Source organism: Phocoena sinus, chromosome 6 (genome assembly GCF_008692025.1).
Source record: "Phocoena sinus isolate mPhoSin1 chromosome 6, mPhoSin1.pri, whole genome shotgun sequence".
In the NCBI taxonomy this organism is placed as follows: Eukaryota; Metazoa; Chordata; class Mammalia; order Artiodactyla; family Phocoenidae; genus Phocoena; species Phocoena sinus.
Window position 1 is genome coordinate 45,258,777 of NC_045768.1, and position 20,527 is coordinate 45,279,303.

The following is a 20,527-nucleotide window of genomic DNA, read 5'->3' on the forward strand; positions in this document are numbered from 1 at the left end:
AATGATCATGTTTTTTTTTCCTTTTTCTATTAATTTTCTTCTATTCTTAAAGCCTACCTTTGTTTACTTTAATAAATGTTACAAGTTTTTTTGTTAATTTTTATCGATAGTCTTACCTTAAATATTCTACAACTATTAGAATTATAATCTAGTCTCATTATTTCCTTATTTTTCATACTTTTTATAAATATATGTTTTCAGTTTTAGGAACTTTTATAAATATTGCTGCTTCCAAAAATATATTCTTAAAGTTCCTACTTGGTGCATTCTCTCAATGTATATACTGTTTATAAAATAACGGATAATATAGTTTGATAGCTTTCGTAAACATAAAATCCAGGTATTTCTCAAAATTCAAAGTATCTTTGTTTCTGAAAAGTAGGTTGTGGGATAAGACTTTTTACTGTTGCCGTATACAAAAGTTTGGGTATTTTTGGAAGGCTGAATGTCCAATGCTTAAGTCAGTATAATTTCTAGCACTTTAAACATGATTTCGTTCATACTCAGTGATCATTGAATCATGTGTATTACCATGGTATCCAGTCAGCGTAACAATGTTAGCTGTACTAAAAAGGCATGTCATTGTTAAAGGTACTTACTGAACTAGCATAAGTATTATTTTACTATTATTTATCTGTTATTGTTATTATTATTTTAAAATTTATTTATGTATTTTTGGCTGCATTGGATCTTAGTTGCAGCACGTGGGATCTTTCATTGTGGCACGTAGGCTCAGTAATTGTGGCGTGTGGGCTCTCTAGTTGTGGTGCACGGGCACAGTAGTTGCGGTGCGTGGGCTTAGTTAACTCGCGGCATGTGGGATCTTAGTTCCCCAACCAGGGATCAAACCCGCGTCCCTTGCATTGGAAGGACCACCAGGGAAGTCCCTGTTATTGTTGTTGTTATTATTATTATTATTACTGTTGGCAGATACAATGTAGACTGGTGAGAAAAGGATGAATTCACTCAGTGTTTCTAACATTAACTCTTAATGTTTCTTTAAAATAAGTAAATAATTGAAAAATTTTTTTGAATAGGTAAAACATTTTGCAGGGTTCAAAATTTTAAAGGTTTCAAAGGATATAAAGTTTCCTACCCAGCTACCCATTTCCCTTCCCTGAAAGTAATCAATGTTATAAAAGTGGACATTGATACATGAACTTTAAATGAAGTGCACCAAAATATCAAACTTTATTTTTGGCATTCTGGTACCCAATGGAAAATTTACATGTTTCTTCCTATGTCATTTGTTTTGCTTGTTAAACTTAGATTGGTTTCCTTATAATAGATAAGATGAGCTATTAAAAAAAAATGTAAAAAATAAACCTAATAAAATACAGCAAAGTCTTTATCCATATTAAAGTTATAACTTTGCCATAAAAAGTAAACTCCGAGTCCTGGAAAAGGGAAATAATTATAGCCCTTCAGAATCCAGGTTGACTCTAGGTAAATCCTGGTTAAGTTTGGGTCTCAGATAAATTTTTAGGATTCTGTTTGTGCCACAGCAAGCGCGTGAGAATTTTATATTTTTACACTCAGGCTGAATTTGACTTACATTTATGTCAGCTAGCCTTTGGATTGTGTTCTTTTCTTTTTGAAATTTCAATAAAGGCCTTTTCTAACTGAGCTGTCTGCAAAAAACAATATACCTACATATGCATAAATTAACTGTACTTGTGATCATTAAAATAATATTTCCTATGAAAGCATATTTGTCTTATCAGTTTGTCCAATTTGTTCCTGTTTAGAATTTTTAAGTGTCTGAGTTTACAAGTACAAGCAGCTTTGAAGCCACAGATTAACATCTATATTGGGGTCTATTTTTAAATTAAGGAAATGCTGTTTTAATTGTGCTGAATGCCAAACACTTCAGTAGTTATTAGCTCAAGAATTTAGTGCTATAAAGTTTATAGTTGCTAAGGAGAGATTCTTAGGTACGAGTCCTATTTGAAATGGGAAATCACAACCATGTAGAATCATATTCTCTTAATGAATCCTGAAATTTTCTGGACTGTACTTTCTAGAGCTTAATTTTGTTAACCCATTCTATTTTAGAAGAATTTGAAGTGATATTTTGTTTGTGGGTGGTAAATCTATTATGCCTTTGCATTTCAGTATATGTCTAACACTTCAAGAAGACAATGATATACTATTGACTATATTGAATATATTTTTTCTTTTATATAGTTGAGCATTAGGAAGAAATATGATGAGCTTTAAAGAAGCATTTTTCACTTAGATTGAAATAAAGAATGTAAGTTATAATATATAAAAGGGTTTAAAAAAATCATATTGTTTAACCTATCAGAGATAGTAACTGTTAAGATTTACACATTTTAAAAGGATTACTGGGCTTCCCTGGTAGCGCAGTGGTTGAGAGTCCGCCTGGCGATGCAGGGGATGCGGGTTCACGCCCCGGTCTGGGAAGATCCCACATGCCGCGGAGCGGCTGGGCCCGTGAGCCATGGCCGCTGAGCCTGTGCGTCCGGAGCCTGTGCTCCGCAACGGGAGAGGCCACAACAGTGAGAGGCCCGCGTACCGCAAAAAAAAAAAAAAAAAAAAAAAAAAAAAAGGATTACTTTTAGCTGTAAGAAACCATTTTAAAAGAGCAAATGGAGATTGCCAAATAATGCCAAAGTAGTTTAGAGACTGAAAATAGTCTCTTTTTTCTATCCAGAAAGTCCTCTTAGACCAAAGACAGATATGTATTTCAGATTTCTTTCAAATCAAGATCTCAAGCACCTACATTCCAGGATTTCAAGTGCTTACAAATCTAGAGTAATAACTCAGTGGAAAAACAATTCAAGACTATAACCTAGTAGAAAAATAGTGTAAATAGTAAACAGAAAAAGAAATACAGGGTGCTTAATCTCATACAAAAATGCAAATGTAAAAACCACACTAAGGGGCTTCCCTGGTGGCGCAGTGGTTGAGAGTCCGCCTGCTGATGCAGGGGACGCTGGTTCGTGCCCCGGTCCGGGAAGATCCCACATGCCGCGGAGTAGCTGGGCCCGTGAGCCATGGCCGCTGAGCCTGCACGTCCGGAGCCTGTGCTCCGCAACGGGAGAGGCCACAACAGTGAGAGGCCCGCGTACCGCAAAAAAAAAACCACAGTAAGGTGCCATTTTCATCCATTATATTGTAAAGATTTAAAAGTTATATAACTTACTGAAGGTGTGAGGAAACGTGTTGCTGATGGAAGAATAAATTAGTAAAATTTTATGGAGCGCAACTTGGTAATTTTAACAAAATTCTAATGCATATCTTTTGATCCTTGCAGTTCAGTTTTGGGAAAGCTATCCACAGAGGTACATGAGGGAAACTATTTATGCCAAGGATATTAGTTTTAATGTTATAATAGCAAGAGATTGGAAACAATCTAGTTGTCCTTTTTTTTTTTTTTTTTTTTTGCTGTACGCGGGCCTCTCACTGTTGTGGCCTCTCCCGTTGCGGAACACAGGCTCCGGACGCGCAGGCTCAGCGGCCATGGCTCACGGGCCCAGCCGCTCGGCGGCATGTGGGATCTTCCCGCACCGGGGCACGAACCCGCGTCCCCTGCATCGGCAGGCGGACTCTCAACCACTGCGCCACCAGGGAAGCCCTCTAGTTGTCCTTAATTATCAAATTTTGATACATTATTATACAGTATTACAATGGACTACTTATTCAGTCATAAAATAGATTAAGAAAGCTCTGTGCACTGATTGGGAAAGAAGTTCAAGATACATTAGATCAGGATTGGTAAACTTTTTCTTAAAGGGCCAGCTAGAAAATATTTTAGATTTTGAAGGCAATGTGGTCTCTGGGGACTGACTATTTCGCTCTCTTGTCATGGGAATGCAACCATAGACAATACATAAATGACTGGACATGGCTGTGTTCTAAAACCTTATTTGCAATTACAGGTGATTGGCTAGTGGGTCATAGTTGCTGACCCCTGTATTAAATGAAAGAAGCAAAGTGATGAGCTAGGTATATAAACTATAACAGAGATATGAATGAAGTACTGAAAGCATTGAGAAGTGACTTAAAGCTTTGCCTGGGATATTTGGAAAAAGAAAGACTTTATAGATTCGGTGATAATTTAAGCTCAGTTTCTATAGGAGCTCTAAAGATTAAGGTGAGAAAGTGTTTTCTGAAATGGATGAGAAGTTGTCTTGCTGATATATGGAGTTCTTTATTGGGAGTAGATAAGTAAGTTGGGACCATATTTTTGAAGGGGCTAGACACTAATTCTGATTTCTAACCCACTTTCTAGTTTGAATAAAAAGTGTTTCAACATCCAACTCTATTAAACCTTGACATTTTGCCATAGTTGCTTCAGATCTCTTTTTTCTGTATTTTTTAAAAGAAACATTACAGATACACTTGAAAGTGCCCTGCAAACAATACAGAGCACATTCTTCTCTCTTTCCAGAGATAACAACTAATATAAATTTGTTACTCTAATCTTACCTTCCTGCATTAGCTACGTGTCTATATACATGTACATAAACAACACATTGTGTTCTGTGTGTTTTAAAAGGTCATATAATGGTTTGTGGTGTCATTTCACAATTTTTTTTTTGCTCAGAATTGTGTTTTTATGATTTCTCTGTATGGACCAGCACTGTTCAACAGAAATACAATGCAAATTGCCTGTGTTACTTTAAATTTTCTCGTAGTCACATAAGAAGTGTAAATGGAAACAGGTGAAATTAATAATATACTTTAATAACCCACTATATCTAAAATATATTAACATATAATCAGTATACAAGGTTATTAATGAGATATTTTACATTCCTTTTTTATACTAAGTCTATGAAATCTGGTATTTATTTTATACTTGAAACACATCTCAATTAGAACTAACCACATTTTGAATATTTAGTAGCCACAAATGAGTTGTGGCTTTTACCATGTGAATTGCTGTGATTCACATAGAACCCAGCACTTTTGCTGCTTGAAAGTTGTGCATACTCCTATCACCAGGGGTCAGCTAAGTGTCACTCTGCTGACACACCGAGAAAAAGAATTTTGTGTGTTGGAATTTGCTGATTTGCAGCTGCTATGCAAAAATCATTCTGTGTACAATAAAGGAAACTTCTTTCAAGAACATTTCCTGCTGGTAAAATAGTTGGATCACAAAGGTTGGTGCAAACATGATCCACGACCTCTTCAGACACACAGGGGCTCTCTGTCGTCTTCATTCTTGCTTGTCTGGGAAACCATTGAAACTTTTCCCACTATTATCAGAGGTGTTAAATTTGTAGTGAATATACTGCTTCTCCATAGTTGGGCCTTAATGACTACATAAACTTGTTTGCTTGCCAGTTTTTTGCCGAGAATCTCAAACAGGCAACATTTGATTACTGAGGCACATATTAGTCATATGGCTCTATTCCCGGTTTTCTAAGTTTAAAGTCAGTTCACCATTAAGGTCTATACTTAGACTTATATGTCTCTTATTCTCCACAGAGTAGAAATGCCCTTGACTTTATAAGAACTCATACTAGAAAATGCCTTTTAGAGTGCCTTAGTTTTATACACATTGTGTTTAGAGGGACTTTCTTGTATGCTGTTAATATCCCTTATATGAAGACCCAATTGGGGGAAAAAAAATCTAGCTAAGAACAAAGATTTGGGGAAAAATTCTCCCATTCAGTGCTTGATTCTTGATCATTTTTTCCATTCTTAGAGAATTTGTTTTAATGTGTCTCCTTTAATATTCCCACTAAAATCCTTCTTTTTTCTTTCTGTAATACAAATAATTGATAGATCTATAGTAATCTCTACTAACTCTTGATAGATCTGTAGTAATCTCTACTAACTCTTAAGGTAATGCTTGATGTATTCTGTATTCCATGGCTTTATGACAGCCTTTTAATAGCATTTTTATATAGAAACTTTCTGCCACAAGGTAGGGATAAAGAGTTCTATAGGCCTGATCAGTTTGGAAGTATTTGGTAATAGCTATCATAAAATTAACTTTCTTTAAGTGAACAAAATAAATATTAGTACAGTTATTAACACACCTTTCCCTTAAGTTTGACGTGATTTCTAATTTCTGCATGGTAATCTTTTACTCAGATTATGAGCCGTTCAGAAATTGATTATTAGTGATTTTTTTAATAAAAATTTAAATACTCTATGAATTTACTTCCAGATCCTTTTACTTTCTGTTGCATTACCTTGATTTTTAAAAAAAAATCTAAGCTGAAAACAGCCACTTGTAAAAAAACTCATGATTTTGATTGGGCAAATGGGAAGTGGGAAAAGAAAAGAGGTAGTAGTTCTGGAGAGTAAGTGTTTTGGTGGGTCTGGTGGGGAGTAGAAAATGACAGTGGCCGGTCCTTTATACAAGGGCTAGCATAGAGTCCTACAGCTAGGAGTTTTTCAGATTCTAGTATTAAAAATATATATGTTCATGTTAGATAACTGATATAGGTAGGCCTGAATAGAATGAGAGCGTGTACCCATTCTCTTTATTAAAAATTAGTGTTCGCACATACAAACATATTGCATATAGTCTGGAATGAAAAGGAAACATTCTATTTTATTTTAGTGAAAACTATTATAAGGCACCTTGGCATTAGTTTGTCCATGTCAAGTATTAAAGAATATCTTACTAATCATATTAAGCCTATTTGTCAGAAATCATTTTTAACAAATTTCAGTTTATGCCTTATTGTATATATAAAATTCAGCAGTAAAACAGACTAAATAGACTTTGTTGCGATTTTTATACAAATACCTGTTCCATATATAGTTATTTAAGATTGAAGGGCGCTGGGCAAATTCCCTTGTTACTGTATTTGTAGACTGAATTTTCAGAAGCCCCATAGTTCTATTTGTTTCTTTTCATTTCAAAGTGGGAAATGCTAACGGTTATCATATGGGCTACTAGTAAAAAGTCCTGTTGCCATTTGGAGCACATCAAACTTAAAGCCCATACAATTTAAAGATAAAAAAGAATTGTTCATGGGAGTAGACTTGGAAATTGGATTTGACTTATGAGCTAAATTTGGGGAATACAGACAATAATGAAATTCCTTTTTAATTGACACAATGACAGCTGATTATACACATTTTTCTCTGGTTTTTCACAAGAACACATTTTAGTTTCCTTAGGCTTATGTTGATTTGCCAGAAGTACTGAGAAAAGTCTTTGCTGTGCTAAGGCTTTTCAGTGGTCTGAAAATAGAATGACAGATGTTACAGTAAAGGAAATTTGTGATGGTAGAGTGATGCTAATAAGTGGAGAACAGTTTGATTGTGAACCTCTGGTTTGGTGTGATATGTTTGCCATCATATATGCTCAATTAGAAGGCAGCTCCCCATTTTCCCCATGAGAATATCCCAGCTCCAGCTTCTTTTGCCAATTGAAATATATAAGATTTTAAGGAGAGACCTGACACATTAAAATCTGCTTGTACTTAATTTGGTCACATAAACCATTGTATTACATATAGAATTCAGAAATAAAGTTATGTCTTGTTTTACTGTCTCATATGCTAAAATAATTTTGTTCAGTCTTTTTGTATGTATAGGGATCCTTTTGGAATAATTTGTCTTCCCAGATAGGTGATAGCTACTAGGAATATGAGTGTCTTCATAAGTCTTGGATATAAGGCGACTCCTTTTTCTTCTTAAAAATAATACTTTGGGGATAAAACCCTAAAACAACAACTGAACATTTGATAATTCTTTATATCCTTATTTCTCACTGATATTTAGAAGTATTTCTCAAATTTAAGAAGTCAGAGTCTTGAGTGAGCTTATTCTTACTAAATATCTTAAGTTTTTAGTTGTTAATATGGATTTTGTCTATTTTTTTTTCCCCTTTTCTTTGAGGGGTTGGACATAATTGCCTTATTTCATTTCAGGGATCCTTCTAAAGTAAATATTCTGGTACCTGGTGCTGGACTAGGAAGACTGGCCTGGGAAATAGCTATGCTAGGTTATGCTTGTCAAGGAAATGAATGGAGTTTTTTTATGCTCTTTTCTTCCAACTTTGTACTCAACAGGTATTTAATTTACTTTTTGCTGGAAATAGTAATTTCTCAATCAGATTGACTTACCTATTTTTGCAGAATTCTGAATTTGAAGATAAGTACGTAGTGTTTAAATATGGTATATATCATAAATGTTTCTGATTGAAATTAAGTTGCTTATACAATTACTACTTTAATTAGTTGCCTAGTTAACAGAATGTTGAATGGGATGGGTAAGTGATATTTTAAAAAGTGATTGGGTACTTCATGAAACTGAAATGATTTCTCTGCAGAATTTTGGGCTAAGTATTGTCCTGGAAGGAGTATTTTCTTATTGTTCCTTAAACTTATTCACCCCTTTGTTTCTTTAGTGGAGTAAGATTATAATGTAGCAATCATAATTTTTTTCTTAGTCAAATTCTTATAAATGGCTCACATATCTTAGTTGGAAAGATCTCGCAGAACTTCTGTGGCCTCATTTAGAAAGTAGTGGAAAAGAGTTTTTAAAGCCAGAAGAGGTGTGTTAGAGAAAAAATAAATGGCTGCCTTGTTTAAATAATGTGTTGTCTTGGTAGCAGTGTGAGTTAGGGGATAGTGAGAAGGTAGAAAGGAGAGTGCTGTACAAAATAATTAAAATAATTAGGTAACAAACAAAACCCATACCTTCTTTGAAAAAAATACTTAGACTTTTTTACTTGAGCTTGAGTTTCAGTGATATATTTTTAAAAATTTGAGTGAAAATAGCACATTTATATATCTGAATTTACCTTAATTTTGTTTCTGTGTTTTAATCCGTGATTGGTTACTCATCTACATGCCTATGTGGAGTTTCAGATAATTGGGTGGAGTGTAGTGGTAGCACTTTTAAGTATTAATTATATAAGTAAATCTTCAATCAAACAGATTATATTTTAGTGTTTAAAGTAGATTTCCCTGGTAAAATATTTAGTTAACACTGAATTTTATGCTCATATTTTGCAGATGTTCTGAAATTAATAAATATAAGCTTTATCCCTGGATTCATCAGTTTAGCAATAACCGGAGGTCAGCTGATCAGATTCGACCCATTTTTTTCCCTGATGTTGACCCCCACAGTCTTCCTCCCGGTTCTAACTTTTCTATGACAGCAGGAGATTTTCAGGAGATATACTCAGAATGCAGTAAGTCCAAAGATCACATGCTTTATTCTAAATTTAATGAGCTAATTTTATACTAGGCCAACGTTGTGGTCATTCATTTTGACGATAGAATATAAGGTATACTTCAACGACAATTTAGAATATTTTCAAAGTTATGTATAAGGCAGTGATGGGTAATGTAAAGAAATATGAGATCCCACAATTAAGAAATTTAGAATCTGTTGGGTCTATTAATATAAGACAACATGTAAACAAAGGTTGAGTAATGAATACAATAAAGATGGAAGTAGGTTAGTGTGAGAAGTGAGCTCTTCGTGGCGAGGCTGTGACTTGAAGGATAGGGAGGAATGGCATTCAGAGGTACAAAGATATGAATGAGTAAGGTAATCGGGGATGGTAGAATAGCCTTACTGGAAGGAAAAAGGACATTTGGGGATTTAATGGGAGATACGGCTAGAGAAGTAGGTTGGTTCCAGATTGTGGATGACCTTTATAATCAGGCTATGAAGTTTGGACTTCAGCCTGGCAAAATGTTGAAGAAATTTGAGCTAGGCATTAGAGAAAGGGAGATGATAATGGGGAAAGAGGAGAGAGGGATTGGCAATAAAAGGAAGAAGAAAAATAGAAGGCTGAGGGGTCAGCAAGTTCATTCATTTAACAGGTATTTGTTGAGTACCTGCTAAGTAGCAGGCATTGCAAAGACAGCAGTGAGCAAAACAAAGCCCCTGTGCACAGGGAACCCATATTCTAGTTCGGAGAGAGAGGCGATAACAAATTAATATTGTGAGGAAGAAAAAATAAGGCAGGGTAAAGGGGATAATGAGTGACTGGGGAGAGACTGCTGGTTTATATAGAATTCCCAGGGAAGGTCTTTCTAAAAAGGGAACTTAAGAAGAAAGATTGAGCAGAGAACCTCAAAGGAATGAAGAAGCAAGCCATTCAGATATGTGGGGGAAAGAGTTGCAGGGGGAATGGCAAAGGAAAGAAGATTTAGGGGGTGGGAAGGACGCTTGTTCTGCTCAAGAAGAGTAAGAGGGTCAGTTTGGCTGGGGTGTGCTAAGCAGTGGGCAAATGATGGGAGATGAGGTTGGAGTGGGTTTGGGGGGGCTGACTCATAGGCCACAGCGAAGACTTTGTGTTCTGAGAGAAATGGGAGGCCTTGGAGAGATTAGAGTGGGAGAGGAACAAGATAGTAAAGTTTTTGTTTGTTTTTCCCTGAACGCTGACCTTGTGAAAACCTGCACTCTGAAGGTAGAAGGAGGGAGATAGAAGGTGTTAGGTGCGGGGGGTAAGTTAGGGAGCAGGGTCTCAAAATAGGAGTGAAATAATGGAAAACATTGCTTTGTCAAGTAAAAGTGACTTTCTTCTGGAGCAGGTTTGAAAGAGGAGATGGTGAAGGTAATCCGCAGTTGGATCAAGTGCCTTATTTGTACAGACAGCCACCTTCAATGCAGTCTCTTCTGTCTCTGTGCCAGGCCACAGCCTCCAGAAGGCAAACAGAGTTCTCTGCTGGGTTCCCACCCACTGCTGCTGACTGCCCCCAATCCCCCTTTTCAACTGGCAGTTCTCCCAAGTACTGGTGGATGCTTATGTATTCTGATGCCATTCATTTCTCAATTGGCAGCAAATGCGTGCAGTCTTTTTGAAACCTTCCGGAATTGGTAGCTAACACTGGTTTAAATCACAACTTAAAATTCAAATATTATTTCATCTTAACTGATTTAAAATGAAGGCTAGAAGTCGAAAAGATTATAAACAAAACTCTTATAAATATTATTTGGTAAGGATATAGTGATATAGGTTATCAAAAATGATTTCCAAATTGATTACCTTATCAAATTAGTAATAAAAGTAAAAAGTAAAAAAAGTATCTCATAAATGATTATTTGGTAGCCTTGATTGGAAGAGTTTAGCTTCTGTACCCCTGCAGTTAAATGAAATATTCATCGTCTGTAAAGAGGTAACTGGTACCTTTATAGAATTCATTAAAAGAAAGGCAAAATAATATAACATGTAGTAATTTGATTTTCCTTGAATAGGTACCTGGGACTGTATTGCTACCTGTTTCTTCATAGACACAGCTCACAATGTAATTGATTATATTGACACAATATGGAAAATACTCAAACCAGGTGGAATTTGGATAAATCTAGGTAAGTTCCTCAGTATTTATTAGAATTTACACATTACTCTGAGTACTTAGAGCTGTTCTGCATTTGGTAACTTCACAGTACTAAATGTTCATGGAAGCTGTAATTATGTCATACATGTTTTAAAACCTCCGCAGTTTCCTTTAGACTGCATTCTAGTTAGTGGTACAGTTCCTCCAGTCATGGTTAGTTCCTCTAAAAGCAGTAGAACCCCCAAAATTTGTATATTCATACTAGGTCAGTCTCACAGCAGTCATAATTTCGAAGAGGTACTAACTATTAACTTGACTTTAATCGTTCCCTCATCTTCCCCACCCTCCATTCCATGGAGACAGCACTTCCTTTAAGAAGGAAGTGTTCTTTTTTTATTTCTGTAATGAAACATTTGAGGGAAAGCACTTAATCTCTCCCATGGAAACCTCCTCCCCAGTACATATACATACTAGGAAAAGAGTAGGTATGATAACTTTTGTGACTACCTTGAGTTTAAGAAAGGTTAGAAATATAATTTAATTTATGCAAAAACCTTTTTACTGCATCCTATTGCCACGTGCTAGAAATCAAATAATGAGTATGACGTGGTCCTTCCCATCTAGAATCTAAGGGAAATTGCCAATTTTATACTCTTCCTTTAAAATAAAGGGAGAATAATGATAATCAAGGTAAATATACTTGTCTTTTTTAGTAGGATATATAATCCATACTAAGGAAGACTTTATATTACATAAAAGTCAGATAAACATTGAGTCCTTGGTGTCTTCAGTATTGGCGTAGTTTTGTTGGTGGGTTCTGTTACGTGCTCTCTTTAATGATTTGACTTTACCAGAGATTTAGCCAGTAGGACTAAGCCTACAGGTAGTAGTAGGTCTTTTCCAGACTTCTCTTTAGAAGTCCATAGGAAAGATGAGAGCAGCTGTAAACTGTAGCCATGATATGAAGCAAATATCTCTAACCTTGGGTCTTCCTTAAAAGAAAAGTATTCTTTTTCCTGAGGAATGATTGACAGATAACATTACCTACTGGGTATTTGCTCCCTGTGGGTTAGGCATTATGTTAGCCACTTAAAAATACCTTGTTTAGTCTCAAAACAGCCCTATGTTGAAATGGGATTATTGCTATTCTATAATTGAAGAAACTGAATCTTGGGTTAAGTAACTAGCAGAAAGGTTGTGGAGCTTATATATGGCAGAGACAGGCTGACAGCCCCCATCCAACCCCTTGAATGCCTAATCAGCCACCTCTGCAGGCTTGTGCTGGGTCAGTCTAGAACTTAGCGTTATTCTGACTGTGCAGTCCTTTGGGGGTTGGGGGTTTGTCCTGTACACTGTAGGATGGTTGACAGCATCCCTGGCTTGTACCTATTAGATTCCAGTAGTACTTCCCCAGTTGTGACAGCCAAAAATGCAAAACTACCCTTGATCAAAAACCATTGCTCTAGCCTTGTGCTAATGCCCCAGTCCAGGCCCTCATCGTCGCTTGCCTGGATTAATGCAGTAGTTTTCTTAAGAGTATCCCTGCTTTCAAGTTATCTTCAACCCTCTACACCTCTTTCAGTTTCTCCGTTTACCACCAGAGTTATCTTCCCAATGTGCAAATCTATCCCTGACAGACTCCCTGCATAAAAGTCTAACTTTGTTGGTAACCTAAACTCTTCTGGATGTGTAGTGCCCTTTGTGATCTTTCTTCTATCTTGTGTCTCGGCTTCAATTTTTTCTTTTCTTTTTTACTGCCGCTGCCCTGACCTCAGGTGCTAGTCCTCTGGCCTAGGAAGCCCTTTCTTTTTCTTCTCTGTTTTCATTTGGCTCTTCCCTATGCTCTTTAACACTCAGCTCAGGAGATCCTTTCAGATTGGGTTAAATATCCTGTATTTCTCTTTTATATTCTCACAGAATCTGTCCCTAGCATTTAACACATTGTGGTATACTCAGTCATCTTTTTGTTTCCCCTACTAGTCTTTAAGCTTGATGAGGGCAGGAATCTAATGCCTCTTCCTCACTTGGAGTGAATATTTAGCAACTGTTAGGTGTATGAATGGATGTATTGTTTCAGAATTTGAAATCAGGATCAAAGTAATGTTAAGATGCCACAGAAGTTTGCTGCCAAGGGACTTAATAAAATGGCATTTATATTGGTAAATTCATAACATTCCTATGGTTTCGGCTTCAGCCATGTGGACTTGGAAAATTAGTTTTATCTGTAAACTGAGAGTGTGTCCCCAGCCCTTCGGGGACAGTTTCACCCTAATCATGCTTACATAGACCAGAATGTCAGCATACTCATATGTAATGAGAGAGGTAACTGCTAGCCATTCTGGAATACTAAAAAGTTACATTGGAAGTTAAATTGTAATGAAAAATTTGCGACATTATATGAGATTAGAGTTGGGAATATTATTAATTTATAAAATGCTTTAAGAGGTATTTAAGGTATTCACTTTAATGTTTCCTAGGTTCTGGAAAACTAGTGAGCTTTTCAAGGGAACTCTTATGCATATGTCCTTTGGGAAAGGCTCTGATCTGGCAAAATGCAGAAGAATGCCTGTGTATCCTGTGCAACCGTTTTTCAGTTTTTCATGGTGATCAGTATCCCTTAAATGCATTTATACAGAATTTATTTTTAAAAGTGGGGGTGTAGGTGTGCGTGTCTGTGCCCATGCACTGATACATTTATAGTTGGATAGTGGAGGGCAGGGAATTAGCAAATTGAATCTAACTTCATCTGGAAGAATAAACAGGTTAAAGTACCAAAGGAGGTCTTTGTAAAGCGTAATGAGAAATGGAGCCTATCAGATTTGAAAGCACTGTAAACCTACAGAATTTTTAAAAACGTGAACGATTTCCTATAAAAGGTGGATTATTGAACACATACGTTATCTCCTCACTGAGATCTTGTTACAGTTTATAAAAAGGTATAAAACACACGAACAAATAATGGCAGGGATGGCATCAGGGGACAAAAGAATGTAACAGTATTTCAGAAGATGGGGTAGGTGGATAAGTTGTGCAAAGAAACCAACGTGAATAGAGCTGGTTGACGTGGAATAACCCTGGAAAATGAAGCACCAAATGAAAACAACATAAGTTGAAAAATCTATATTTAGGAAACAGTTGACCTCTTATGTAACCAAGATGCCTACCTTATGCCCCCTTCCAGTCCATGCTCCGGCAGGAGACCAGAAGTTTAATTCCCTGGAAAAAGTAAATGGAAAACGAGCAGAATTTATGAAAGCATGGCCTAGTAGAGAGTGAGTATGAAATGTAGGACAGAAAAGAAGAGGATTAATTAAAAGTCTGCATTGGAAAATGATCAGGCAGTGACCACCAGTTCACCCTACTCCTACCCCCAACACCTCCCTACCCTGCCTATAAAACTTCTTGCTGGAGTTTGAGTGCCAGCTGTCTGTTTTGCACAGATGCAAGCCATGTTTCTTTAAGTGGGCATGTCAGTATAGCTACATGAGCTTTTTTTTTTTTTTTAATTATTTTTGACTTCATTGGGTCTTTGTTGCTGCGCGCAGGCTTTCTCTGGTTGTGGCGAGTGGGAGCTACTCTTCGTTGCAGTGCGCGGGCTTCTCATTGCGGTGGCTTCTCTTGTTGTGGAGCACAGGCTGGAGGTGCACGGGCTTCAGTAATTTTGGCATGTAGGCTCAGTAGTTGTGGCTCGTGGGCTCTAGAGTGCAGGCTCAGTAGTTGCAGTGCACAGGCTTAGTTGCTCCACGGCATGTGGCATCTTCCTGGACCAGGGCTCGAACCCGTGTCCCCTGCATTGGCAGGTGGATTCTTAACCACTGCGCCACCAGGGAAGTCCTACACTAGCTTTTAATAATCGTATGGTGGATCTTTTTCTCTTAAATCCTTTCTGTATCTTTATGTTTTAGATACGTCTCTTATATACAGCATACAGTTAAATTTTCTTTCACTATCCAATCTAATAATCTCTGTCTCTTAACTGGAACTTTTAGAACCTTAAGGATATAAATGGTTTAAATCAACTTATCCCAGATTTGGTAAATGGGATCTCCTTCAAGCTGGCTCCTGTGTCCTTTTGACATATCCCTGTCATTTTTTGAACACCTCCGTTCTGGCATAACCAGGTATACCAGGCTCATCTTATACTTTTTCTGCCTGAGATCCCTGAAGTCAGTCATTTTTCCCAAGGATTCCTGGTTCCTTTTAGTGGGGAATGGTATGTAGAAATGAAAATCTGGATTTTACCACTGTGATGGTATTGCTTCTAGGCCTTTTTAGAAGTATATGTTTGTACCCTTCTATGTCTATAGACACAGTTCATGTTTATAGATCATGAGTTTATGCTGGTACTTTTAGTTCCCAAGCAACACTTGGTATAGAGTACAAGGTTGGCATATAGCTTTCAGTACATGGAAGATATCATTCCAGTGGCTTCTAGCTTCTGTTGAGACTTTAGCTATTTTAACTGTTGCTTCTTTAAGTAATCAGTTTTGTTTTAATCTTTTTTTTTTTTTTTTTTTTTATGTGGTATGCAGGCCTTTCACTGTTGTGGCCTCTCCCGTTGCGGAGCACAGGCTCTGGACGCGCAGGCTCGGCGGCCATGGCTCATGGGCCTAGCCGCTCTGCGGCATGTGGGATCTTCCTGGACCGGGGCACGAACCCGCGTCCCCTGCATCGGCAGGCGGACTCTCAACCACTGCACCACCAGGGAAGCCCTCAGTTTTGTTTTTAAGATTTTTTACTTTGTAGTTTTTTCAGGTTCAATATTACATCTAGTTGTGATTTTTTCTTTTTAAAAACTGTACAGTTGGGCTTCCCTGGTGGCGCAGTGGTTGAGAGTCCGCCTGCCGATGCAGGGGACATGGGTTCGTACCCCGGTCCGGGAAGATCCCACATGCCACGGAGCGGCCGGGCCCGTGGGCCATGGCTGCTGAGCCTGCGTGTCTGGAGCCTGTGCTCCACAACGGGAGAGGCCACGACAGTGAGAGGCCCACGTACCGCCAAAACAAAAACAAAAACAAAAAACTATACAGTTTATTGGGCTACCGGAGTCTGTAAATTTTTTCATCAGTTCTGAAAAATCTTAGCTTAAAAAAGGGTCTCCACTTGCCCATATGAGACAAGCATAGCATCAAAATAAGTAATAACACGTATTATTTCTATTAGTTCATAAATCTCCTCTCCCTCATTCTTTTTCTCTCCTGGAAATGTAATCAAATGTATTTTAGACCTTCTCACTCTAGCTTTCACTTCTCTTTACTTGCTATTTTTTTGTCTCTCTGTTTTGCATTCTGGATAATTCATTCTGACCTGTCCTCCCATTCACAAATTCTCTCTTTCACTGTGTCTAATATCTATTTTATTTCTATTAGGTGGGGTTTTTTTGTTTGTTTGTTTGTGTGTTTTGGTCTATGTCATTTAAGAATCTTCTACTCTCTGAATATATTTTCAAGATAGTCTTTTATTTCTTTGAAAATACTGAGTGTATTTTGTCCAATAATTGTAATATCTCAAGTCTTTGCAGGTGAGTCTCTGCTTTCTCCTGTTCCTGCTGGTTCTTGCTTATGGTTCTTTGTTTCCCTGGGCTGTGGACCTTAACCATTTATTTATTGCTCATTGCCCTTGAGAAGTTACTTTTGGAGATTTCTGGAGACCTACATTAAAGGGTTTTTTCTCCAAAGGAATGTGCATTTGCTTCTGGGAGAAGATTGGAAAATTATCAGGAAAACAACAGAATATTAAATTCTAAATTAAATTAAAATCAAATATTAAACTAAAACCTGGACTTGAGGTTCATTGGACCACTCACGTGATGTAAAATTAAGCTGAAAATCTACCCTAGGGCTAAAGCATGATTTACAATATCTCTCCAAAGTTATTTTTTTCTCTTTTTTCCCCCTTGTTTAGTAAGCACTAGGTCAGGGGGATCAAACCCCCTTCCTCCCCCACCCCCAGGTTAAAGGATAGAATTCAATTTACTTATTTCTTACCTCAAAGATAGCCCATAAGACAAAGTGAGAGAGTGGCATGGACATACATACATACACTACCCAATGTAAAATAGATAGCTAGTGGGAAGCAGCTGCACAGCGCAGGGAGATCAGCTCGGTGCTTTGTGACCACCTAGAGGGGTGGGATAGGGAGGGTGGGAGGGAGACGCAAGAGGGAGGGGATATGGGGATATATATATATATATATATATATATATATATATATATGTATAGCTGATTCACTTTGTTATACAGCAGAAACTAACACAGCATTGTAAAGCAATTATACTCCAATAAAGATGTTTAAAAAAATTTTTTTTAAAAAAGAAAAAGAAGATAGCCTGTAAGATTCCAAATATAATGTTGCGTGATCTGTCAGACCTATCTTGGGTAGGCTCAGAGTTTTGTCTTTTTATCACCCTGGCCAAAAGAGTTTGTTAAATTGCAGGCCCATTTCATATGGATAGTCAAATACCCTCAGGGTAAAAAAAATGGCATCTAGCTTTACCTCTGGTTAATCCTCTGGGCTCCTGGTAGTTTCTTAGTAACTTGCCATGTATTCTTTATTTTTAAGATTTAAAAATATATATACGCCAATTTTAGTTGTTTTCAGTAGAAACATTGGTCTGAATAACCTAACTTGCCTTTACAGGAAGCAGAAGTTCCTTTATATGTTTTTGTATTTTTGCAATGAGCTCTATTTTTTTTAATTAGAAAAACATTGGAAAGGGAAAAAAAAGTAGAAGTCTTTAAGAGAAACCTACTCAGAAGTGAAATAGACAGACAACATAAATATATAAGTTATAAAAGAGTAAATGTAAATGACCTATGTACAGGGGGAAAAATGTTCACCTTCCTTGCTAATCAAATAAATATACATGAGATGCCATTTTTCACGTATCATATTGGGTAGATTTTTAAATTTTTTGCTTGATGTTTAGATAAGGTACAGTGAGATAGGGTGTGCTTATGTACTGCTAGTGGGAGTATAGTAATAAAACTTCATTCAAGAAGAAAACATTTTGATAATGTATGATAAAATCTTAACAATTCATACACTGGTCAGGGTTTGGCAAACTATCGCCCACAGGCCAAATTTGGCCAGCCGCCTACTTATGGCCCACCAGCTAAGAGTATTTTTTACATTTTTTAAAGCGTTGGGGTAGGGGGACACACAAATAAGAATGTGTGGTTGAGATTGTATGTGGCCCACAAAGCCTCAAATATTTGCCTTGCCATCTAACCTATTACATAATTGCATTCAGTATTACGTACATGTGTTAGGTTAATTATACTTGTAGAAGTCTGTCAGAGCGAAATAATTAGATATGGGTGAAGACTAAAGACCAATTAATGGACATACTCACTGAGTGAAAACTTAGACTGAACCTACATTTCTAACAGTAATGGAATGGATAGCCATAGGATAGCCACATAGTAAAACCATTCTCCAGAAATAATCAATAAAATAGTGAAATGTTCCTAATGAAGTGTAAGATGCAAAACTATATACGTAATATCTCATGCTAATGCATCAAGGAAAGACTGCAAGGAGATACATTAAGTTTTCAAGTGGTTATCTCTGAGTGTTAGGATTACTCATTGGTTTGATTTTATTTTTATGAAATTTCATGTTATTTTAGCTTTCTCTTACTGAGCTTGCTTTATACTTATGGTCAAGGAAAAAATACTTCTTTGCTTCTTCTGTTATTTCCGTTAAAAGATGTGAAGAGGGCTTCCCTGGTGGCGCAGTGGTTGGGAGTCCGCCTGCCGATGCAGGGGACGCGGGTTCGTGCCCCGGTCCGGGAGGATCCCACATGCCGTGGAGCGGCTGGGCCCGTGAGCCATGGCCGCTGAGCCTGCGCGTCCGGGAGCCTGTGCTCCGCGACGGGAGAGGCCACAGCAGTGAGAGGCCCGCGTACCGAAAAAAAAAAAAAAAAAAAAAGATGTGAAGAGACACGCGAGTTGAGAAAATAAAGAACTCCTTGAGGAGTGTGGCAGTGTTTTATTCATCTTTATATATCCAGTGCCAGGTATTTGCTCGGTGCTTGGTAAACATTCATTTAAAGAATGAGCGACCAGGTAATAAATGTGAAAAACTGCTCAGCCTCAAGGAAATGCGGATGAAATCATGTCTGGCCTATCGTTTTCCTCTTGCCAAATTAGCAAATACTTATTGTGTTTTTTCTTTTTAAGTTAGATTTGGGAGGGGTATAGTTGACATATAATAAATTCACCCTTTTTTTTTTAAGTGTACAGTTTGATGCATTTTGAAAGCTGGATAATCATGTAACTGTTACCTCTGTCAAGATAGGGAACATTTCTATTGTCCCCAACAGGTCTCTTGTGCCCCTTTGTAGTCAGTTTTCTCATCCTTAATACCTGGCAGTTCTCTGTTTTATGTTACTATAGTTCTCCCTTTTCCAGAATACCATATAAATAAAATCATACAGTAAGTTGCTTTTTGTGTCTGGCTTTCTTCGCTTAGCATAATGCTTTTGAAATTCATCCATTTTGTTGCATATACCAGTAGCTTTTTTCTTTTTTATTGCTGAGTAATATTTCAGTGTATGGATATACTACATTGTTTATTCTTTCACTGGTTGATGGACATATGGGCTGTTCCCAAATTATGATTATGAATAAAGTTGCTATAAACACTTGAGTACAAATCTTGTAGCCACAAGTTTTCATTTCTTTTGGATAAGTACCTACTGGTGGAATTACTGGGTCATATGTGGTGCATGTATGTAAAGCTTTACAAGAAACTGCCAACCAGTTTTCCAGAGTGACTGTACCATTGCATTCCCACCACTTCCTAAGTAAGGTGTTAAAACAAGTACTTACCATTGCAATTGTGAGTGAAAACTGTTATTATCTCCTTTGGAAAGCATTTTGGCAGTTTGAATCAAGTCAGTAAAAATGTTTATTCTCTTTGTTTTATTTTATTTATTTATTTAATAAATTTAGTTTTGGCTGCGTTGGATCTTCGTTGCTACGCTTGGGCTTGCTCTAGTTGCGGTGAGCGGGGGCTACTCTTCATTGCAGTGCACAGGCTTCTCATTGCAGTGGCCTCTCGTTGCAGAGCACGGGCTCTAGGTGCGTGGGCTTCAGTAGTTGTGGCACGCAGGCTCAGTAGTTGTGGCTCACGAACTCTAGAGTGCAAGCTCAGTAGTTGTGGCGCATGGTCTTAGTTGCTCCGCGGCCTGTGCAATCTTCCGAGACTAGGGATCGAACCGTGTCCCCTGCATTGGCAGGCGGATTCTTAACCGCTGAGCCCCCAGGGAAGACCTGTTTATTCTC

General features: G+C 37.4%; 1 protein-coding gene across 4 annotated transcripts in view; it reads left to right on the forward strand.

Moving 5' to 3' along the window:
- Positions 1–20,527, forward strand: part of CARNMT1 (carnosine N-methyltransferase 1) — a 50,790-nt gene that overhangs the window by 24,049 nt on the left and 6,214 nt on the right. For all 4 annotated transcript variants that reach the window (XM_032636183.1, XM_032636181.1, XM_032636180.1 and 1 more), the window contains exons 4-6: positions 7,869–8,009; positions 8,958–9,136; positions 11,155–11,268. In XM_032636183.1, coding sequence (XP_032492074.1) covers positions 7,869–8,009; positions 8,958–9,136; positions 11,155–11,268 — 434 coding nt within the window. The remainder of the gene's footprint in view (positions 1–7,868; positions 8,010–8,957; positions 9,137–11,154; positions 11,269–20,527) is intronic.